This window comes from Protopterus annectens, chromosome 13.part0 (genome assembly GCF_019279795.1).
Source record: "Protopterus annectens isolate FY-2018-M chromosome 13.part0, PAN1.0, whole genome shotgun sequence".
NCBI lineage: Eukaryota > Metazoa > Chordata > Ceratodontiformes > Protopteridae > Protopterus > Protopterus annectens.
Genome location: NC_056747.1, coordinates 816,276,536 through 816,301,876, shown reverse-complemented (window position 1 = coordinate 816,301,876; position 25,341 = coordinate 816,276,536). Strand labels below are relative to the sequence as shown.

Below are 25,341 nucleotides of genomic sequence, written 5' to 3'. Positions count from 1 at the left end.
GGTGGCTCTGTATTGTAATGAGCCGAAATGGCAGAGGCATGGATTTTGATTGATGAGAAAGATAGGCCTTTGTCAAGCATCTCAGTTAAGTATTGTAATATCTGAGGAATATGTGGTTCTGCTGTATCAGCTCCTTGTGCTTGATTCCAAGCACAGAATCTCTTCCATTTGTCAGCCTAAGATTTTCTAGTACTAGGCCTTCTGCCTTCCAAAATGACATCCATCACAGCTTTACTGAGAGGTGTCGTTTGTATGATTACATGATTAGCCATGTCTGTAGCTGATTGTGCAGGATCTGATTGTTTTGCTGGGACAGTAGTTGTGGTCTTTCAGGCAAGGTCCAAGCTGGGTATTGAGACAAGTTCCTTACGATTGGGTATCAGTATTGGCGGGGCCAGTCCGAGGCAATTAATATCATACTTAGCTTCTCTTGTCTGACTTTTAGGAGTACCTTGGGTAGAAGAGGCAGAGGAGGAAAGGCGTAAACTGAAGGATAGGGCGTCCACTTTACATGCTTGTCTGTGATAAGTCCTTGTGCAGAATCTTTTCAGCTGATAATTTTGAGGAGAGGCAAATAGATCTATGTCTGGGCTCCCCCATTTCTCTGTTATCATGTTGAAGACTTGTGGATTTAGTTTCCACTCGTGAGGGTCCATAAGGTTTCTGCTTAAATCATCTGCCAGAGTGTTTTGTTTTCCTGGCAGGAATTGAGCTTGAAGATGTATTTGGTAGGTCAAAGCTGTGTCCCACAGTGCCATGGCTAATCTGCAAAGGGGGTATGCGTGTGTGCCCCCTTGCTTGTTTATATACCACATGACTGTGGTGTTGTCCATCCTTATCAGTTGTTGTCCTGGATGAAGTAAGTCCTTGAGGGCTGTTAAGGCATTTTGAACAGCTAGCATTTCTTTCTGGTTGATATGTAGATGCATTTGTTTTGGTGCCCATATGCTCTGAATGCATCTTCCTGCCATGTGGGCCCCCCAGGCATAGTCTGATGCGTCTGTTAAGTTTTGGCTGGCAGAGGGTAGAGTGAAGGGCCGTCCCATGTTTTGGTGACAGGCCTTTGCCCACCACAGAAACTCTTGTTGCAGGCAGGGAATGAGAGGAATCATTGTTTCCAGACTGTGTGAATGTTGACTCCATAAACATTTTAGGTACCATTGAAGTTTCCTCATATGCAGTCTTGCATATGGAATTAGTAGGATGCAGGATGCCATGAAGCCCAGAGCCTGCAGAATTTGTCTTGCAGAAGACTGGGTTTTTGTTGTCATCAGTTTGAAGTAAGCAGTCAGTTGCTTTTGTTTGTCTGGCGTGAAAGTACGCCATCTGGGCAGTTGTATTCAAACTTGAACACAGGAATGTTATCTTTTGAGGGAGTACCAGTTGTGATTTCTTTTCATTTGTTGTGTACCCTAGGCATGTTAGAAGCCTTTTCACAAACGCCAGGTGTGGAAGAAGAGTGTCCTTGTTCTCTGCTTGAATGAGACAGTCGTCCAAGTAAGGATATATTTGCATACTTCTTTGACTGCAAAATGCAATTACTGGTGCCAGGCACTTTGTAAAGACCCTGGGCGCAGTAGATAAGCCAAAGGGCAGTGCAGAGAATTGGTAATGCATTAAGTCAGCCTTGAATCTGAGGTATCTTCTGCATGACTGTCTTACTGGGACATGCAGGTATGCCTCTGTTAGGTCTAAAGTCACCAGCCAAGCATTCTTGCCCAGCATGGGCAGAAGCTGCTGCAAAGTCAGCATTTTGAATCTTGGAATGTCCAGGTATGCGTTCAAAATCGATAAATCCAGTTTTGGCCTCCAGGCCTTGTCCTTTCTGGGTACCAAGAACAGTCTTGAGTAAAAACCTTGCCCTTTTTCCTGTTCTGGTACTGTCTGAATGGCCCCCATATCCATAAGGGACGTAACCTGTTTCTGTGCCTCTGCCCATTGATTTTCTGGCAGATCTGGCCAACCATTTGCCATTGGCAGAGTGTGGAAATGGAATCTGTATCCCTGTGATACAATGTTTAGTACCCACTTGTCCTGGGTTATTAACTGCCAATTTTGAGAAAAAGTGCTAATTTTCCCCCTATGGGTGCTGCCAAAAGGTAAGTGCTTGGTGTAGGCAGAGGGAAGTCATTGGGATTGCTTTCTGTAGGTTTGCACATTATTTCCTCCAGATTTGGAGGTGGATGTGCCCCATTGCTTAGACCTGTATGAGTCTTGTGCCTGGTATCTGGAACCCTTAGGGCATCTGAATTTGCCCCTTTGAGCTCTGTCTGACACAGGAAAGGACAAATTTTTTGTAGGCCAGTGTCTACTGAATCTTGGTGGCTGCACTTGTAAAAAGTCCTTAACAGTTTGCATAGACTTAGCTTTGTCTTCCATTTTCTTTAAAACCTCTTCTGCCTTATTACCAAACAGGGAATCATGCTGTAAAGGTGCATCTAGCAATTTAGCTTTAACATGATCAGGCAGATTTTGTTCCTTTAATCAGGCATGCCTCCTAATCACAGATCCAGTAACTGTGGCCCTGCAGGAGGCCTCTACAGAATCAAAACCACATTGCAAAGTATGCTTTCCAACTTGTTCAGCTGCATGCAATAATTCCTGCAATTCTTTATTTTCTGCACATTCTGAAATCAACATCATTTTCTGTTTCAGCAATACCATAACATGTTGTTGGTACTTAAGCATATGAAATTGACAGTTTAAAGCCCTGATTGCCAAGGTTGCAGATGTATAAATATTTTACCCCATCTGTCTAGTGCCCTTGAATCTCTTGTCAGGGGGAGTAGGATTTTTTGCTGTTGAGGACTTAACTCCCTTTGGACCCTGTGAAATAGTTTCAGGATCAGCAGCAGGGTTTCTAAATAAAAATGTATGTGAGTCAGGGACCCTGTAATATCGGTCAGACTTACTGGGAGCTGGAGGTAAGGAGTCTGGGGTCAAGCTTGACTCCGAAAACACATCATCCACAATGTCTAAAACAGGGGGAATGGCTAAAGGCTTGTGCTGAGGGAGGAGGAGGAAATCCCTGAGCCTCTTTTTTGATTCTGAGAAGTCTTGACTCTCCCAGTGAAAATGCTCCCTCAAAGTATGCAAGTTTTCTCCAAATGAATAATGCTCAGGAAGAGATTCAGATGGTATAGACTCCTCAGCATCAGAGTCCTCATAGGGAGGTATAGATAATTCCTGATCAGAAGAGGAATCAGAAGAAATAGAAACCTGATCTGAAGATTCATAATCAGTGTCTTGCCTAGGTCTCTTATCTGGAGGGGGATGGGTATCCCTGATCAAGGTAATGAGGTCTTCAGCCATTTTGATCATCTGTTTTTTAGGCATAGAGGTCTGTGCACGTGACTCGTCATGCATTTTTAGTTTTACAAGTTGCTTTTGTCTTTGGTTTTGCAGCTGTCGTCGGTTTGATGTACAAATGTTGAGGTCTGAATACACCCTCAGACGCTGGTGCCTGCTCAGTGGCTCCGGATCCATCCGAGGGAGATACATCCGTTGGTCCAATACCTTGAGTATCTTGCAGCATGCTGGACTCCACATGGGTGTCGGTAGAGGCCTGCAACTCGAAGGTAGTGGGTATCAGGGGCTGCGAAAATGCCTCACTGAGTACCGGCGAACCAGCGACTGGCTTAGGAGAAGCTTCGTCATCAGTTTTGGATCTCGACTGCCTTTCGCTGCCCTTTTGTTTGCGTTTTTTATGTACTCCGGTAGCCGGATTGCTATCCGACGACATCTCTGGGTAGTTAAATCTGTTTCCAAAATACTTTGATGCAAAAATATACTGACGCTTAATAGTGCGTTGGTTAAATCTAGCATAAAACCAACAGCCAGGCATGTTGTGATCAGGGCCTAGGCAAGGAATACAGTATAAATGGAAATCCTTATGAGGTATTTGCTTCCCACAAGTAATACAATTATTAACTTTTTCTGACATCGGTAAAAAGCAAGAAAAAAGTTTCCCCAACGGGGTACTTAGCTTTAGTGAAGACTTTGGTTCTGAAACTCAAACTCGAATATTTAGTAGTCGGCTGACCGGCACTTGCAAAATGCTTCTGCTTCGGGCACCGCGCGGCAAGAAAGACTAAAGAAAATGGCGTCGGCTGCATGTTTTATACCCCTGACAACTTGACGTCATGGAAGAGGAGAGAGCAACAGACGTAGGACCCAAGACTTTGGAATTCAGGCCGACTGAGGGCAACCTGCCAGCAGATTACCCAAATGTAATGACTGCAACAGTGAAACACGAAGAACATCTCTGTCTGAGACAGATTTTTAATTAAAACTGGTTTCTATTCAATAGTTTATAAGTAATTGGCAAAAGAGAGGTTAAAAAATGCCTTTGGAAAACACCAGTAAGTGCCGACAACTGCCAAAGATAATCCACAGTTTATTGTCACAGAACACGAACTGAAACGACAAGCAAAACAGCAAACAGACGAAAAATGTAGCATACAGAGTTAAGCGCTTTCAACCATAACAACAGGTCTTCATCAGAACTACTACTTTCAAGTTTAACTGCTACTTATATAAACTTTTTGGCGCCAAAACTGCTCATTCCATTTTAAAGTCATACTGACACATTATTGAATAACTAACTAACTAACTGACTACAAAAGAGTCTCCTAACCTTAAAATTCTCAATTCAAGCAAAACAACAACACTTTTACCACCAAATGTTGCTCGTCACTATAATACAATACCGTAATTAAATAAGACCGTACATAAAAGTACGCATAATATGTGAACTATATAATATTCAAAACATCAACAAACCCATTAATATTTATAAATATATATGCTTAAGGAATTTTTTGTAATTTTTTGTATATGTGTGATAGTAAAATATATTTTTATGCAAATAAATTATTGTTTATATATTATATATAAAATTTTTTTAGATGAATTAACTTGCTAGATGCTTAATAATAATTAAATAAATAGATAAATAAATAATTAAATAACGATGATAGTAACACTAAAGACAACAAAGATGAGAATAGACTATTGCATTTACATTAAAATTGATTCATTTTAACAACCAACTGATCCTATATTAAATATTTTACATTTTTACATAAAATTAGTAGCTACTAAAATTTGATAATAATTTAATAAAAATTGATAAAAATTCACTTATAAAATTAAATAAATAAGTTGCATAATATTGACTAATAATAATAAATAAATATATACTTATAATTATTTGTCACTTTATACTAATAACAACAATTTAGTTGATATAAATTCATTTAATCCAGGAAAAGTGGTGGCATCTAAGCATAATTGCCACCATGTTTCTTTATATGCTAGTAAACTTTTAATATCACCACCTCTAGGATCCATTTCAATAGTATCAAGAATGCTAAACATAAAATAATGATCATCACCTTCAGTATCGACATGTCGGAATAAGGCATTAGTTTTATCCTTGGTCCTAATACTGTATATGTGGTCATATATACGTCTTTTAAGACATCTTTCCGTCTTTCCAACGTAAAAACTAGAACATTTTCCACATTTAGCTAAATAAACTACATTTTTTGTATTAGAATTCCCATATCTACAATTTATGTTGGATCTCAATCCATTCTGTAGTTTTATTTTACTTTCCAAAGACATATATCTACATTGATTGCAGAATCCACATTTACTACTTCTTGTATTATTACTCAAAAATGTTTTACTTTTCTTCTCTATATGTTTATGTTCCATGAGGAACTTCATATTTTTACCCATTTTATATATAACATTGGGTTTGGATCCCAATAATTTTACCAAACTTGTGTCACTACTTATCAAATACCAAAATTTATAAATAATTCTTTTTATCTGATCTACACCTAAATTATATTGTAATATAAACAATCTCTGATAACTGTAATTCGATATGTTTGTAAGGGATTTTGTGTCACCATTGTTAAAAGATATATTGCCAGCTCCCAAAAGTGGTCTATATTTAATATTCCACTGGTTAGTGACATATATTATTACATCCAACATTTCTTCAGGATATCCTCTTTGGATGAATAAACTTTTAATATACTCTAATTCTTTTTTCATATCTTCAAAATTAGAAACCATACGTGCTGCACGGATACATTGCCCCTTAAAAACATTTTGTTTAACTTTTGGTGGGTGACAGCTATTATAAGCTAAATAGCTGCTGGAAAAAGTACTTTTCCTATAAATTGTAGAATAAACACTACCCTCTTTATAAGAGATATGGGTATCCAAATACGGTAAACCATTGTTACACTGAGTATATGTGAATTTTAAATAATCACTACTAGTATTAAGAAAACCTATAAATTGTTGTAATATTTCTTGTTCACCTTCCCACAATATGTAAATATCATCAAGAAATATTGAATAATATCTTACATAAGTAAAATATTGGCTGGGAAACAAAATGGTGTCCTCCCAATTGAGCATAACGAGGTTTGCATATATGGGGCACATGCTGCCCCCATAGCTACCCCCCTCATTTGCTTAAAATACTCTCCTTCGAAATATATAAAGTTATTATCCAAAACAATGGACATCATTTCAACCAATAAACATATTTCATCCCAGTCAAAATTAGTATGTTTAACTATACTGTTTTTAAATGCCTCCAAGCCTTCCTGCTTTGGGATACATGAGAACAAGTCGATAACATCCACTGTAACTGTAATTAAACAAGTAGTGATATTATTACTATTTTTTATTATATCTATTGGAAAATTAGCTAGAAAAACCCAGGAATCCTTAACCATATGTTTTATTGTCGAATACATACTTTTTAATTTAATATCTATATACTTACCAATAAAAAATGTTTTGGAATTACTACCCGAGACTATTGGCCTAAAAGGAGGGTCTGTAGTATTTTTATGCACCTTGGGTATTCCTATAAGGGTGGCTACTTTAGGAAATTTAACCTTTATAAATTTATATATTTCTTCAGTAATACGACCATCTAACAAATATTCCTCTATATAAGAATCAATACGTTGATATGCTATATGTAATTCATTAAGTGAAATCATCTCATAATTACCTGTTAGATACAAAATGTCGTATATTTTCTTAATGTACTGTATGTTATCATATAGCACTATCCCTCCCCCCTTATCTGGTTTCATTAGTCTAATGTTGCAGTCATTCCTAATTTCATTTAATAATTTCAATTCATTTTTTGATAAGTTATTAATATTAGTAATCTGTTTCAAGTTAAAATATTCCTGGTATAATTCCCTTGTTACTACTCTATCAAAAGTATCTATAGAAGGATGATTAGGTGGTGTAAAAGTACTAGTTTTGTTACACAAATTACTTGATTTCGAAATGGTATTAGTATGTTCAATTTTTGGTGAATTATTAAAAAATACTTCCAAATTAATCTTTCAAACATATTTCTTAAAATCTATCAATAATTCAGTTAAATTAAAATTTGGATTAGGAATAAATTTCATACCCTTCACAAATAGATCAAAATAAACACTATTAATTGCAATGTTTGAATAATTATAAATATTAAAATTTTTATAGGTATAAACATTTCCATTAATTATTATATCATCATCTTTGTTGTCACAATTGTTGTTTGTATTCATCAAAGTGTGGCTAGATTTCTCAAAATATTGATTAGTGTTTAACACAGGTTGTTCATGTGTTCCAACTACCACAACTTTATTATGACAAGGGGTCAATACTTCAGATGGTGCTAATTGTATCCCTTCCTGTTGAAGAGATTTTTTCTCTGATACGGTTGACTTGTGTCCTTTGGATGTCCCTGAAAATCCTGTCTTACATATTGGCCCCTTTTGTCATGTAATTCCTGATATCCATATTCATCATTTTTATTATAATTAACCCTATTGTAGTTATTGTGATTATAATAATATGTATTACGGTTATTAAAACCTTGTTTGTTGTCATTCCTAGCACTAGGCCAAGAATACGCTATCCCTTTATTATATTGTTCCTTATCCCTTAACAATTTATTTGATTTACGTGGACTTGCTTTAACAATCAATTTCTCAGCTTCTAAAAATTGCTTGTTATATAACCTCTCCCATTCTGTAAATAATAAATCATTAAATATACGTGTATTAAGTTTCTCAGCTTCCTGTATTAAATTACTTAATCTTTCATTATTATTTTTAATTATTAAACGCATATAATTATATCCACATTCATCAAAAAACAAATTAAATTCATCTTTGACTGCACTAGTTAAATCTATACCCATGGGTTGTTTTTCCACGTAAATCAAATAAATTGTTAAGGGATAAGGAACAATATAATAATGGGATAGCGTATTCTTGGCCTAGTGCTAGGAATGACAACAAACAAGGTTTTAATAACCGTAATACATATTATTATAATCACAATAACTACAATAGGGTTAATTATAATAAAAATGATGAATATGGATATCAGGAATTACATGACAAAAGGGGCCAATATGTAAGACAGGATTTTCAGGGACATCCAAAGGACACAAGTCAACCGTATCAGAGAAAAAATCTCTTCAACAGGAAGGGATACAATTAGCACCATCTGAAGTATTGACCCCTTGTCATAATAAAGTTGTGGTAGTTGGAACACATGAACAACCTGTGTTAAACACTAATCAATATTTTGAGAAATCTAGCCACACTTTGATGAATACAAACAACAATTGTGACAACAAAGATGATGATATAATAATTAATGGAAATGTTTATACCTATAAAAATTTTAATATTTATAATTATTCAAACATTGCAATTAATAGTGTTTATTTTGATCTATTTGTGAAGGGTATGAAATTTATTCCTAATCCAAATTTTAATTTAAATGAATTATTGATAGAAATATGTTCGAAAGATTAATTTGGAAGTATTTTTTAATAATTCACCAAAGATTGAACATACTAATACCATTTCAAAATCAAGTAATTTGTGTAACAAAACTAGTACTTTTACACCACCTAATCATCCTTCTATAGATACTTTTGATAGAGTAGTAACAAGGGAATTATACCAGGAATATTTTAACTTGAAACAGATTACTAATACTAATAACTTATCAAAAAATGAATTGAAATTATTAAATGAAATTAGGAATGACTGCAACATTAGACTAATGAAACCAGATAAGGGGGAGGGATAGTGCTATATGATAACATATAGTACATTAAGAAAATATATGACATTTTGTATCTAACAGGTAATTATGAGACGATTTCACTTAATGAATTACATATAGCATATCAACGTATTGATTCTTATATAGAGGAATATTTGTTAGATGGTCGTATTACTGAAGAAATATATAAATTTGTAAAGGTTAAATTTCCTAAAGTAGCCACCCTTATAGGAATACCCAAGGTGCATAAAAATACTACAGACCCTCCTTTTAGGCCAATAGTCTCGGGTAGTAATTCCAAAACATTTTTTATTGGTAAGTATATAGATATTAAATTAAAAAGTATGTATTCAACAATAAAACATATGGTTAAGGATTCCTGGGTTTTTCTAGCTAATTTTCCAATAGATATAATAAAAAATAGTAATAATATCACTACTTGTTTAATTACAGTTACAGTGGATGTTATCGACTTGTTCTCATGTATCCCAAAGCAGGAAGGCTTGGAGCATTTAAAAACAGTATAGTTAAACATACTAATTTTGACTGGGATGAAATATGTTTATTGGTTGAAATGATGTCCATTGTTTTGGATAATAACTTTATATATTTCGAAGGAGAGTATTTTAAGCAAACGAGGGGGGTAGCTATGGGGGCAGCATGTGCCCCCATACATGCAAACCTCGTTATGCTTAATTGGGAGGACACCATTTTGTTTCTCAGCCAATATTTTACTTATGTAAGATATTATTCAATGTTTCTTGATGATATTTACATCTTGTGGGAAGGTGAACAAGAAATATTACAACAATTTATACGTTTCCTTAATACTAGTAGTGATTATTTAAAATTCACATATACTCAGTGTAACAATGGTTTACCGTATTTGGACACCCATATCTATTATAAAGAGGGCAGTGTTTATTCTACAATTTATAGGAAAAGTACTTTTTCCAACAGCTATTTAGCTTATAATAGCTGTCACCCACCAAAAGTTAAACAAAATGTTTTCAAGGGGCAATGTATCTGTGCAGCACGTATGGTTTCTAATTTTGAAGATATGAAAAAAGAATTAGAGTATATTAAAAGTTTATTCATCCAAAGAGGATATCCTGAAGAAATGTTGGATGTAATAATAATATATGTCACTAACCAGTGGAATATTAAATATAGACCACTTTTGGGAGCTGGCAATATATCTTTTAACAATGGTGACACAAAATCCCTTACAAAAATATCGAATTACTTATCAGAGATTGTTTATATTACAATATAATTTAGGTGTAGATCAGATAAAAAGAATTATTTATAAATTTTGGTATTTGATAAGTAGTGACACAAGTTTGGTAAAATTATTGGGATCCAAACCCAATGTTATATATAAAATGGGTAAAAATATGAAGTTCCTCATGGAACATAAACATATAGAGAAGAAAAGTAAAAATTTTTTGAGTAATAATACAAGAAGTAGTAAATGTGGATTCTGCAATCAATGTAGATATATGTCTTTGGAAAGTAAAATAAAACTACAGAATGGATTGAGATCCAACATAAATTGTAGATATGGGAATTGTAATACAAAAAAATGTAGTTTATTTAGCTAAATGTGGAAAATGTTCTAGTTTTTACGTTGGAAAGACAGAAAGATGTCTTAAAACACATATATATGACCACATATACAGTATTAGGACCAAGGATAAAACTAATGCCTTATTCAGACATGTCGATACTGAAGGTGATGATCATTATTTTATGTTTAGCATTCTTGATACTATTGAAATGGATCCTAGAGGTGGTGATATTAAAAGTTTACTAGAATATAAAGAAACATGGTGGCAATTATGCTTAGATGCCACCACTTTTCCTGGATTAAATGAATTTATATCAACTAAATTGTTATTAGTATAAGGTGACAAATAATTATAAATATATATTTATTTATTATTATTAGTCAATATTATGCAACTTATTTATTTAATTTTATAAGTGAATTTTTATCAATTTTTATTAAATTATTATCAAATTTTAGTAGTTACTAATTTTATGTAAAAATGTAAAATATTTAATATAGGATCAGTTGGTTGTTAAAATGAATCAATTTTAATGTAAATGCAATAGTCTATTCTCATATTTGTTGTCTTTAGTGTTACTATCATTGTTATTTAATTATTTATTTATCTATTTATTTAATTATTATTAAGCATCTAGCAAGTTAATTCATCAAAAAAATGTTTATATATAATATATGAACAATAATTTATTTGCATAAAAATATATTTTACTATCACACATATACAAAAAAATTACAAAAAATTCCCTAAGCATATATATTTATAAATATTAATGGGTTTGTTGATGTTTTGAATATTATATAGTTCACATATTATGCGTACTTTTATGTACGGTCTTATTTAATTACGGTATTGTATTATAGTGACGAGCAACATTTGGTGGTAAAAGTGTTGTTGTTTCGCTTGAATTGAGAATTTTAAGGTTAGGAGACTCTTTTGCAGTCATTTAGTTAGTTAGTTATTTATTTATTCAATAATGTGTCAGTATGACTTTAAAATGGAATGAACAGTTTTGGCACCAAAAAGTTTATATAAGTAGCAGTTAAACTTGAAAGTAGTAGTTCTGATGAAGACCTGTTGTTATGGTTGAAAGCGCTTAACTCTGTATGCTACATTTTTTGTCTGTTTGCTGTTTTGCTTGTCGTTTCAGTTCGTGTTCTGTGACAATAAACTGTGGATTATCTTTGGCAGTTGTCGGCACTTATTGGTGTTTTCCAAAGGCATCTTTTGGAGTTATTGTGAAAAAGAGAGGTTAAGGTATACTTCTAAAGTCCTGTCCTCAAATATGAATATATTGTGAGACGAGAAAGTACAGTCTAAAAAAACAAATCAATTATAAACACCAAGTCAGAAAGAAAAAAAAAACAGTTACCTGACAAGGGTTGGGAAGGCCAACAACATGCAAAAGGAAAGAGATACAAAGCGGACACCAGCAGCAGTTGCTGGAGGACGACTGGTCATCAGCTGCAAGAGTTGCTGAGCTTCTTCATCTGTGGGCCTAAAGTACAGAAAAAAAGAGATGGGCAGTACTATTCAGTCAGTGGCAACCCAAAAATAGTTTTTTTCCAAATACAGAGCTTGTTGATTAAAAAACAAATGGCCAAAAAACATGAGTATGAACACATACTTCAATCCGGCAATCCCCATAAGTGCACAGTACAATCGCAACAGTGCGCTAGCTTTCACAACATGTTCTTCCTTTAGTCCAGTGTAAACAGACACAGTGGATTCAAGCTCTGGGTCATCCTCCTCTCTGACATGGATACTTCGGACAGTTGGAAGAATGGCTACAAGTTCCAGAAGCAGCTGTCTTCTCATCTGCCAGAGTACAGATCCAATACTTTCTCGTTTGCGCTGCAAATTACAATAGTTAAAAACATGAGAACTTGTGCAGCGGATTATACAGTATAGAAATTGACCAATTAATGATGACTACACTAAGCCTCACTTCTTTCTGTTTGTTTCAATATCCTACTACATTGCTGCTGACACTCCATGAGACTGTTCAGCTCCATTTAAAAAAATGGGATCTTTTACTCATTCCAGAAGCCTTCCTTTTCTCTAGAGAAGCCACATGCTGCTGAGATGTGTACCACCATTCAGCAAGCAGTTCTCCTCTTTTGTAATTATGTTCAATTCAAGTGAAATGCTGCCATTATGCATCTGAACAGACATAAGCAGTCTCCTGATAGTCTACTGAACAAACTCTATTCCCACCACACCATCACAATATTAGTTCACACAGCAGAAAAAAGTGATTGCCTCTGCCACCGTTTATGAGCTATAACTCATACAAAAGATATTCTCACAATGAGCCCAAATCATTTAAGACACTATAATTAAGTAATGTACTACCATACTTGTAAGCCGGTCTAAACTAATATCATGTAAAGTGAATATCGGCTTATACTGCACAGAAAGGTGAGCTACAGTGATGTGGTACATGGAGTGCCATGATTATGTCCAAAATCGGAATAAAGATAAACCTGTTACATGCTTCTGAAGTGTGAGACCTACCGTAACAACACTTCCAGAGGTGTGCAACATTTGTTAGATACAGTAGACTCCCACTCATCCGGTCTCGCTGGGACTGGACCTTAAGCTGGATAAACAAATGGCTGGTTAATCAGAAAATGCATACAAAATGGCATTTATAGGTTATAAATCAGCTAGAATAACAGGATTTATGTTACTGTGCAGTTTTCTAATGAATATGAAGTCTAAAACTTAAATGACTGTCATTATTTAGCCCGGAGAAGGCTGAAGTGTTGTTCTCCTCCGTTATCTTTTGCTAGGGAAATGGCAGAAATGTGATGTCCGGTTAAAGAGAGGCCAGACAAGAGGGAGTCTACTGTATGCCCTAAACACTGTTAATGTAAGGCCTCACAGAAGTACGTTACTTCACTCTTAAGCTATCCCTTAAATACTTTTATTTATTTATTTCGATTTGTTAACCAGGTAGTGTTCGACTGGGCTAGTAGCCCGTTTTCAGCAGAGACCCGGGGATTAAAGCTCCAGTACACTGAATCACAGAATAACAGCTATTAGTAATATACATAAATAAACAATGCCTTATAACAAAGTCACATGAACAGCACCAGTAATGGAATGAAAGAGTACACCTACACAAGTTAACAACAATCATATGTATAGCTAGCATCCAAAAACATACAGAGACTGTTCATACAATATAATATATGGACTGTTTGTCAGAATGAGGTAATAAATCTCACGATTATGAAGAGTTAATTAAAGGTTACAATAAAGGAGACAGTGAATTAGAGAAAGGAGGAGGAATTAGCCAGGAGCTATACAGTTGCAGAGCCAGTGACTATTGAGATACTCCTTTAGGGCCGTTTTAAATGAGGAGCGGTTTGGGTTAGCTTGAATGTGTTGAGGAAGTGTGCTTCAGTCCATAGCTATTTTGTAGGAGCAGAGGGAATCACAGTAATAGCTGTGAGGCTGGGTAACTTTTAGCATACGTTTGTCGGATGATCTAAGGGATCTACAGGTAGAGTTGGGCTGTATCAGGTTTGAGAGACCTCGACAGTTACCAGGGTTGTGAATGATTTTGTGAGTAAAGATAAGTTGGTTTTGTGATAGGAGATTGGCCAGTTCTAGCCAGTTGAGCGGTTGGTTCATGTTTCAGTTCTAGCCAGTTGAGCGGTTGGTTCATGTTTTTGTTTTCTCTGCAGATGTTTAGAGACATCAGTCTGTAAGTAATTTAGTTAACTAACAACAAAATTTTAAAACTGCCCCTAACTTTTTTCTCCAAAATATTTCTTTGCTGTCTGAGATAGCACTGGCTAAATGCTTTACTGGTTTTAAAAGCTGGTGAAATGCTTTGCACTTTTTTATTTTATTTTTTAACTAGTAGTGGATACACTAGACAATCTCAAAGTACTGAAATGCTGAATGGTGGACTACAAATTAATAGATTTCATTGTAAGTACACAGGCCAAGGAAACAAAGTCAGAGAGACCCCACAGGACAGTGGCATGTGTTATTTAGTGGCCATGGAAGTTCCTGGACTTATAATAAAATCTTTCTTGGTCCTCCTTTTAGCTCTTGATCCACCATGTCAACAACAAAAAACTCAAATCAGTGTCCTTTGTTTAATCGTATAGGTCTATATATAGCATTTCACTGATCTTTTTCCTTTGTCTCTCTAAGGTGCTCATAAATCCGGTCATTAAAAATCCTCTCAGTTTTCGCAACATAAAAAGGACATTCTTTACATTGAGCCACATAGACTAAACTCTGCGTAAAACTGTTACAATGCTTAGGACACTGCATTTTTCCATATCCAAGAATATTTATGAATTTTCTTTCCTTAATGTAAGGATAGTATTTGTATCTACCACATTTAAACATACACCTCTCCTATTGTTAGTTCTTATAGAAAATGTGGGTGTCCTTTCAAAGTAATTCCTAAGGGCCGATCCTTTTGTGTGTTGATGCCGCCTATCTCAAATATTTTCTAGTTTTTAAGTAAAATTTCACAAATATGGTTGGAATCACTGTTGTTGTTGTGTCTTTCGGCTTTTCCCAGTTAGGGGTCACCACAGCGGAACTCTGGTCTGCTAATGATTGGCAGTAGATTTTTATGTGCCGAGTTGCCAGCCCTGACGCACAACCTTCAACGAAGGTACGCCCATTTACGCATGTCTCCACACAGAAGACGCTCTAGCTGAGAATCGAACAGGACAACGTCTTACTGTGAGGCGACTAAGCTACTGCAGCACCACCACAAAAAAATACATCCTAGCTTGTCATGTTCACTCTGTTTTAAATTAACAGATATGTTAGTTGGAATACCTTTGTGACACCAGGGAAATACTGCCACTCCAGCTATCTGTAATCCAGTAAATAATTATATGTCACTTGAAAATATCAATATGATTTATATAGAATTTTGATACTACCAGCCCAGCTATCTGGAATGTTGTAAATAATCATACGTCATTTGTGAATATTAATATGATTCATATGCTTGTCTTACAAATGTAAGAGAACTGTATTTTATGTACTGAGTTTCAAGAATGTAACCACCGTGTATCTTACTGGAAAAGAACATAAATTTATATAAACTGGTTTACTATTACAATCTCGAGTTGAGATGCTCGCAGATGGAAAATTTGAAATACAGATGTTTGAATTTTCATCTGGTTGAACACCTCAATGTTCGAAAGTTTATATTAGCGAATGCACTACATTTGCTAATATAACTCTGAAGAACTGTACAGAGATCGCAGTACAGTGCAGTTAGGGAAATTCATCCCTTTCCTCACTGTAGTGTGAGCTCAGAATTGGAATATATAGTTAGCAGGGGGTGTGGGGAGCCCAGCCCCCCACAGGGAGATGGTGCGGGGGAGGGGCTTGCCCCCCTGCAAAAACGTGATGTTAGGTATAGGAGTTTACTTTACGTGAGCTCCTATACGGACATGACATGATGTGTTCAGAAAATGTTGAATCTGCTGAATTTGTTCAGTTGATTCGACATTGTGACTTGTTCTGTATTTTGACTTTCTAGGTTTGTTTTCGATATATCGAACGGAAATTATTTTGCCATTAAACATATTGATAGTAAACCATATAAGCTATACACCTGTGCAAATGTATGTTTTAATAGTAGAAGCTGGAACATACAGAGTTAACTTGCAAAACTCTAAGAAAATAAGTTGGAATCAAAGTGTTTTATGATTGTGTGTTTATCTCTCAGTTTCAGTAAAGGAGGCAAGATGTCTAGAGCTAGAAGTTCCTTTTTATTGTCTTGAAACAGAAATAATTACTACATTTAAAGTGTAAAGTGTTTTTATTGCTCTTGACACTTCCTAGCAGCTGCACATCTGAGAGAGAAGTATTTGTAACACAGAGATGTTAAGTTTCTGTTAGCCTGGGAACTTAAGGCAGGTGACAAAGAGTGATGTCATCTAAAGTGACCCAGCAGTAATGCTTGATAGTAATTTAAGAACTCTCTCAGAGATGGTGTGTGCATTTTGTATCCTGTCTTGGATCTAGAAAAGTCAAAAAAACAAGTAATCTCTGTAGTATCCCCAAAGTCTCAAACAATCCACTGAACAAGTATAGTGGGTCCAAAAACAAAGCACTGTAAGAAACTTCTCTGTGTGGAAGATATTATCTAGGTAATCACTGTATATTAATCAGATAATGGTAGTAGAAATAGCAAACAAACTCGTCCCAAGTAAAAATAAATAAATAAATAAATAATAAAAAAATATAATCTGAAATATTGTACAGAACTGTTAAGTATTCGAAAGTAATCCAAGCAGGGTAGGCAGTCTGTTTCCAGTCGAAAATCCTTTATTAGGTATACAAACAAGTGATGCAAGTAAAATAAAAATAACAGAGTAACAGTTTCCTCACAAGCTTCTAACAATATATATAGTTTTTATCAGGCAAGGGAGTGGTTTATTGTGCTGTAAAACAAAGTGTTATTGGTATACATGTTAAACTCACATCAGTGTGACATTCAAGCTGGTCCTACTTAGTAGTGGTCATAATAATATAACCCTTATGTACTTCAAATAAAATTAATAATGATGTGGTATCTCTTATTTAACCAGATTATTAAGTCTGTGATTTTATCCAAGACAATATACTGCATGGCTGGAAAAATATAAACCTTAGACAATTTGGCAATCTAAAAATATATATAAATATGTACATACAAACTTTGCATGCAAAAAGTCCATTGTAAAAATCATATTCTATTTCTATAACCTATTGTTAACAAAGATTGCTTTCATTCCTCTAGACTTCTTCAGGTCTGTGTACAAGAACCCTAAAAACTATCTATAACAATATTATTGTATAATTAGTTAGTATTGTTATTGCACATCATTTTAAATAAAGTGGAAAAAAGAAAAAGAAAAAAATGTATGATGATGGAAGCAAAACTTACACTTAAATTAAAACTGATTTAACACGGTATTTAAAACCGACTGAAAGAATAAAATAAAATAAAATAAAATTAGTCGTGTAAATAATGTGGCAATTTTCTAAGTTCCAGTACACATTTAAGTGAACAGTAGTAGTTTAGTCCAGGCTTCCTAAAAGAGTTCAGCTTTAATTGCCACGAGTTCATGTTTCTCCAGCATATTCGGGATGGCTCCTTCAAGATCAACCATGTCTATGCGATCCAGTATCTGGAACTTAAAACCTGTGTCTCTTTTATGAAGGGCAAGGTATTTGGCTAGTGCATTATTTTTACATCCAGAGTGGATTTCTGCCAGATGACATGAAATCCTATGCTTAAGCTTATTTACAATCTTGCCCATATAAAACCCATCACACTCATTGCACTGTGCCCTGTAAATTACTTTTGTAGTGTTACAGTCACCCCCCTGCACTGGTCTTAGTTTTTATTGTCCTTATTTAAAGAAAATCATTATCACCTTGCTGTATAAATATACAATATGTAGAATTAGCTTCACATCTTTTTGTGTTTCTCTCATAGTCTAGGTTTAAATTCAACAAAACGTCTAATGTTCCTGGCCTTCCTGTAAACAAAGGATAGGGCTTCACCCAAGATGTTAATCAGAAAAGGATTTCCTGTGACAATGGCCCAGTTTTCTTCCATAACATTTATGATACTGTGATAATCCAAAGTGCATGTCAGGATGCAGCTATTTTTCATTTGGGGAATTTCTTAACATTCTCCTACTGGGGAGGTTGAGTGAAGGTGCTTCAGTCCTTTTCAGTTCGATAATGGGTTCCAGGATGTTTTTGTTTTTTTAACATCTGACTTTCATAGCCTCTCACTAGAAAATCATTCTCTATCTTGTTCAACTTTCTCAAAAATGGTTCCATCTCTGTGGTAATTCTAGCTAATCTATAGCCCTGGGACTTCACATTATACTTGTTTTTTACAGGATACAAGACTTTTACTGTGGAGTAACAAGTTAACCCTCGTTGGTTTTCTGAATAGAACAGTGGTGATTCTGTTACTGTTGGTGTCCTTGGAAATCTACATATCTAAGAAGGTGGTTGAAGTATAGCTATGGGAAGAGGGAAACTTCAGAAAGGGGGTTGTTTGATTGAGCTGTAATAAAATCTCTCAACTACAAAGTGTCACCTTCCCACACAATAAAGATGTCATCAATACAATGTAAATAACATGTGATATGCTGCATGTAAGTCTGTGTTGTTTAACACAAAGTCCTCCTCCCACTTGCCCAGGGCAATGTTAGCTAAGGCTGGGAGCCATGGCACCCCCCATTGCTATACCAGTTTTTTGTTTGCCATTGAAAGTAAAGAAATTAAGTCCAGTAAAAGATTAATGAGCTTGCTTAACTTTTGTAGTTGTGCCTGTGTACCTTTAATTATGTTTCTTAAAAGATTCCACAGCTGTTGTTATACAGTAATTGTGAGGGAGCACTGTGTACACGGATTCCACGTCGATAGTTAATAAAATACTGTCAGCTTCAACTGTAACTTTTTTTATTTTCCTCAAAAAATCCATTGAATCACATATGTATGACTGATTCTTTTCTGCTAAACGTTTCAGCAAGTAATCAAGGTAAATGGCTGTGGTTTCAGTAAGGGAACCTCCACTTCCTACCACCAGTCTATAAGGTGGGTCTTCTCTGTTCTTGTGTTGCTTTTGGTATTCCATAAAAGTAACGTAAAAGTGGGCATGGGCTCCATAAATAAATATAAAGATTTTCAGTAATAAGGTTTTTCTTCCCATAATGTGGCGAGATTAGTTTTCCATAAATCATATGCTCTTTTTGTGTCATTCATGGTCAATAACTCAAATTCTGTTATCCTCCAGCATGTTCTCTATCTTTTGGTTGTAGCGAGTGGCATCAGTCACAAGTATACCTCTTCCCTTGTCTGCCTTCATTACGTGCCTGCATTTATCATTGCCTAGCTCGATCAATGCTTTTCTTTCTCCCTGTGTTAAGTAATAAAGTATTTTTCTTGGGAGGTTTTTAAGTAGTTTCCCGATATCCATTTCACACTTCACTTCAAAAGCAGTTAATGTCTGATGCACTGGTGGACAATAGCTGGTAGGCCTTTTTATAGTTTAATAGGCTTATTTTCAATGTCATTATTTTTCATAATTTTTCATATTTGTCATTGTTTGGGCAGTTTTTCATCTCTTTCAACTTTTTAGTTTAAAAGCCCGCGTTTGTGTTCGTTTCCCGCCTTTCCAGTAACTAGTCTAGTCCAGATACAGATTTGCTGTATCCAAAACTGTTTGTAAGCTACTGAGCGGTGTCAAAGTCTGCTCTTCAATTTTTCCCTTAGATCTACTAGTTCTCTCCTCTCCTGCAGTTTTACTAGCTTATTAATCTAGCAGTTTACCAGACTTCTTGCAGCAATTATTGTAGCACACAAAAGTGCTACCAGCACTAAACGTTCTACAAGGAAACAGCTCCAGTATTTATGATTAATGCCCACCCCTCCAGGCATGTCTAAAGGTCAGTTCCCTGTGCTTTCTCCTATTAACCTGGTGAATATGGGAATCCTGAGGCAATGTAGCAACTCCCTCATGTACACTGACAACCCTCTCCTCTTACCTCTCAACACTCAGACTTGCGAGAGATGCATTTATATATCCAAACTGGAAGCCACACACTCTCCAGCCAAGACTGGAATAGCTGGTCAAGAGGACAAGGTCAACACTTACACCATACCACATGTAACACATAGCCCTCTAGAACACACACCAGCACTGCCTTTAAATAAAAACGCAAACCGCACACCCACCTTCATGGAGGCGCTCAATAAAAATCTACCCAAACAGCAGAGACCTCCAAGGCAGAAACGCACTTGACCACCACAACACAACACTAATCACAAGACACATAACTCTCCTAAACAGTGTGCAAGTCAACCAAAGTCCCTAAGGCAAAACATCATGCCCAACACACAAGTTATAGGTGACTTGATAGTGAGGCACACTGATGTCCCACTCAGTAGGCTGAATAAGGAGAAAGTAACAGTCAGCTGCCTGTCAGGTGCTAGGATCCACCACATAACGCACGCACTCAGGTCCCTCAACAACAGGTACAAATATGATTCTGTCACTGTACATGTGGGTGTAAATTACCTGAGACGTACCTCCTTGGACTACATGGAGGAGCTCTTGGATTATGTAGCCAAGGCGGGTATGACCCTAGCCCTGAGCAGCATGCTACCATCACCCAGAATGACACCGCAGTACGAGCAGAAAATGACTGATTTTAATAATCGGCTAAGTTTCTGGTGTCATTCTAAGGGGATCCAGTATCTGCCTGGGATAACATGATTGACAGACCTCGATGCTTTGCCAGAGATAGCCTACATCTGTCACCCCTGGGCTTCCGGACACTGGCCAAGGCTCTTGCTACCCCTATAGTGCCTTTTTTCGGCGGTGTTCCAAAGACCAAATTACCACAGTAACAGATACAAACAAATGCAATTTGAGGGTCATGCTGCTCGACGCTAGAAGTCTAAATCTCAAAATGCACTCACTCGAAGCACTCCTTAAAATGGAGAACACAGACATTCGTGCCATAAAAGAGACCTTGGTGCAAGGCAGCACTACCAGGTTATAATTCATTCCACACTTTTGGGCCCCAGAACTTGGAACGAAGCTACAAAGGTGGTGGTGTTTCCATATTCATAAAGGATGTGCACACCTCCAGACTGGTAGCCCAGCATAACGCATCTGAGATACTTCAGGTGCAGCTAACATTGGGTAAGACAGCGATTCAGGTCGTAGTCTGCTATAGGTCCCCAACCATGTCCCAAGAGACACATTCCATGTTCCTAAGCACTCCGGAGAATATTAAGGTCCAACCTAACACTTTCATACTGGGCGACTTCAACTACCCTTCCATTTATTTAATTATTTATTATTTATTTAACATTTGTTGACCGGGAAAGTCCAACTAGGTTCCACAGAGCCTGTTTTCAGCAGAGGCCCGGGGAGAAATGCTCCAGACGCATGTCTTTAGAATGTGGGAGGAAACCTTAGTACCCGGAGGAAACCCACGTGAATGCAGGGAGAACATGCAAACTGGGTAAACTAGTCATGTACCAATACACCTGCCCAACATTTCCTGGAATTCAATAATTCCAATGCCCTGGACAAGCTTGTTCTTACCCCCACTAGAGGTAGCAACATCCTTGACCTGGTCATTACTAACATGGGCGACCGTTGCTCTACACAAATAGTCAACTCCTCCCTGATTAGATCCGACCACTAATCACCTTGGAAATCCACATCCCCCCCACCCCCACCCCCCGCAAACACAACCACTATGAAAAAAGTACAGTTTTGTACGTACCATAAATGTAGATGTTTGAGTGTATACCCTGCTGCAGTCATCACACTTGGGTTATCCTGTCGTCAGGCGGTCCCGCAGTCGGCCTGAATTCCAAAGTCTTGGTCCAGCGTCGGTTGCTGTTGCTTCTTCCCTGACGTCAGTGCGCCAGGGCTATACAAGAGGCATCCAATGCCATTTTCTTCAGTTTTTCTTGCCCCAGATGTCAAGTGCCCCCCCAAAAGGCGGTCAGTAGCTAGTACCAATAATAAAAGTTTAGCACAAGCAAAACATCCCTCCAGCTATAAGCAAATACACCACAAAGGTTGTAGCAGTTTTTAAGGTATTGAAAGGTTTCAGTTAGGTCAGAGGGGATGGAGGGAGTGTAACCTGGACTGCAGCAGGGTATACACTCGAACATCTACATTTATGGTAGGTACAAAACTGTACTATGTTCATCGTGTTACCCTGCTGCAGTCATCACACTTGGGTAGAATCCCAAAGCTAAGGATGGGAGGTGGAGTCAAACAGGGTTAGAGGAGGCTAGAAGACCCTGCAAAACTGCAGTGGCGAAGCCAGCTCTAGTCTTAGAGTAAAGTGGTAAGTGATCGTGTTTGGTGAAGGTGTGTACTGAACTCCAAGTTGCAGCTTCCAGAATATCCTTGGTTGGCACCCCCCTGAGGAAGGCTGTAGATGTAGCTGCTGCCCTGGTAGAGTGGGGCCTTATGCTAGCAGGAACTGTTTTTCCATGGTGGGTGTAACAAAAACGTATGTAATGTCCTATCCATTTGGAAATGGTCGGTTTTGAGATAGCCTTTCCTTGTGATGCTGTAGCATAGGATACAAAAAACTGGTCAGATTTTCTGAAAACCTTAGTTTTATCCAAGTAGTAACGTAGCTGTCTGCGAATGTCCAAGGAATGCAGGAGTCTTTCTCCTTTGTTCTGTGGATTTGGAAAGAAGATGGGTAAATGGATGGTTTGATTTAGAGCCACACTGGATACCACCTTAGGCATAAAGGAGGGGTTAGTTCATAGAGAAACTCTGTCTTGATGAAAAAAGAGGAAAGGCTCTACTGCCATTAGTGCCTGAAACTCTGAGACTCTTCTGGCTGAAGTAATTGCTAGCAGCAGGGCAGTCTTCCATAATATAAACTTTAAGTCAGCTGAGAAGGCTGGCTCAAAAGGAGGTAGTGTAAGTTTTTCCAGAACAAAATTGAGGTCCCAAGTTGGTGTTGGTGCTCTCCTGGGAGGTCTAATGTTTTTGGCCCCTCTAAGAAACTGCCTTAGAAGTGGATGATCCGTTAAGGGAGGATCCGTGTTGAAGTGAGCTGAAATAGCTGAGGTGTGGATTTTAATAGATGAAAAAGAAAGCCCTTTGTGTAACATCTCAGTTAAATATTGCAGAATCTGAGGTATGTCCGGCTGAAGGGTATTTTGGCCTTTAGCTTGGTTCCAGGCGCAAAACCTTTCCCATTTGTCTGAGTAGGCTTTCCTGGTGCTGGGCCTCCTGGCCTCCAGAATAACATCCATAACAGCTTGTGAAAGAGGAGCTGGCTGGTTGCTTAGGTGATTTGCCATGCAGCCAAGTTTAAGGTTTTGAGCTGGCTGTGTAGAATGTGACTGTCTTGCTGTGTGAGCAGATGAGTAATTTGTGGTAAAATCCATGGTGGGCCCTGGGCCATATTCCTTAATAGTGGGTACCTGTGCTGGCGTGGCCAGTCTGGGCCAATGAGTACCATTCAGGGTCTCTCCATCCTGACTTTCAGCAGCACCTTTGTGAGAAGGGGCAATGGAGGGAAGGCATATACTGTCAGCATTTTCCAATTGAATGAGAGTGCGTCCACTTTCCAAGCTTGATGGTGAAATGTCCTTGTGCAAAATTTTGTTAGCTGATAGTTTTGAGGGCTGGCAAACAGGTCTATGTCTGGGTGCCCCCATTTTTGAGTTATTGCAAATACTTGTGGATCCAGTTTCCACTCGTGGGGATCCATGATGTTTCTGCTTAGGTCGTCTGCCAATGTGTTCTTTTTTCCTGGCAGGAATTGAGCTTGTAATTGAACTTGGTAAGCCAGTGCTGTGCTCCACAAAGTCATTGCTTGCCTGCATAGAGGGTAGGAGTGTGTACCCCCTTGTTTGTTTATGTACCACATTACTGTGGTGTTGTCTGTCCTTATGATAAACTGTCCTGGATGTAAGAGGTCCTTGAAGGCTGTCAGGGCATTCTGTACAGCTAGCATTTCTTTTTGATTGATGTGCAGATTCCTTTGATCTGCTGTCCATATGCCTTGAAACCACCGTCCTGCCATGTGTGCCCCCCAGGCATAGTCCGATGCATCTGTTGTCATAGTTTGCCTGGCTGGGGGTAAGGTGAAAGGCTGACCCTTGTTGAGGTGACATGCCTGTGACCACCAAAGAAACTCCTGTTGAAGGCAGGGAATGAGAGGTATCATTGTTTCCAAGCTGTGGCTGTGTTGAGTCCATACGCTTTTTAGGTACCATTGTAATTTCCTCATATGCAGTTTTGCAAATGGTATTAGTAGTATGCAAGATGCCATGAAGCCCAAGGCCTGCAGAATTTTTCTTGCAGGGAGTTGGATCTTTGTTGCCATTGTTTTGAAGTATTGAGTTAGTTGTAGTTGTTTGTCTGGCGTCAGATAAGCCATCTGGGGCGTTGTATTCAAGCTGGCACCCAGGAATGTCATATTTTGTGAGGGCACTAGTTTTGATTTCTTTTCATTTACTGTGTACCCTAGGCAACTTAGAAGGTGTTTTACAAAAGCCAGATGTTGTAAGAGAATGTCCTTGCTTTCTGCTTGGATGAGGCAGTCGTCCAGGTATGGGTATATTTTAATTCCTCTTTGTCTGCAGTATGCAATTACTGGTGCCAGGCATTTTGTGAAGACCCTGGGCGCAGTAGATAAGCCAAAGGACAGTGCAGAGAATTGGTAATGGGTTGAACCTGCAATGAAACGGAGGTATCTTCTGCAATTTTGTCTGATAGGGACATGCAGGTATGCCTCCTTGAGGTCCGTTACTAGCCAAGCTTTCTTGCCCAACATGGGAAGAAGCTGTTGAAGTGTTAGCATCTTGAATTTGGGTACTTGCAAGAAGGTGTTTAGAATTGAAAGGTCCAGAATGGGTCTCCAAGCATTGCCCTTTCTGGGAACTAGAAAGAGTCGAGTAAAATCCTTGGCCTTGCTCCTGTGTAGGTACCAGCTGAATGGCTCTCATGTCCATGAGAGCTGTAATTTGTTTTTGTGCCTCTGCCCATTTATTTTGTGGCAGGTTTGGCATTCCTTTTATCCTTGGCAAGGTGTGTAAATGGAATCTGTATCCTTGTGAGATAATGTCTAGGACCCATTTGTCC

The 25,341-nt window shown here is 37.3% G+C and overlaps 1 protein-coding gene across 1 annotated transcript in view; it reads right to left on the bottom strand.

Moving 5' to 3' along the window:
- The window catches only part of INTS2 (integrator complex subunit 2), a 1,434,855-nt gene that overhangs the window by 1,001,549 nt on the left and 407,965 nt on the right, over positions 1–25,341 (bottom strand). Inside the window, exons 7-8 of the mRNA XM_044054536.1 lie at positions 12,322–12,548; positions 12,067–12,192 (exon numbers count right to left, since the gene is read on the bottom strand). Of these exons, the coding sequence (XP_043910471.1) occupies positions 12,067–12,192; positions 12,322–12,548 (353 nt within the window). The remainder of the gene's footprint in view (positions 1–12,066; positions 12,193–12,321; positions 12,549–25,341) is intronic.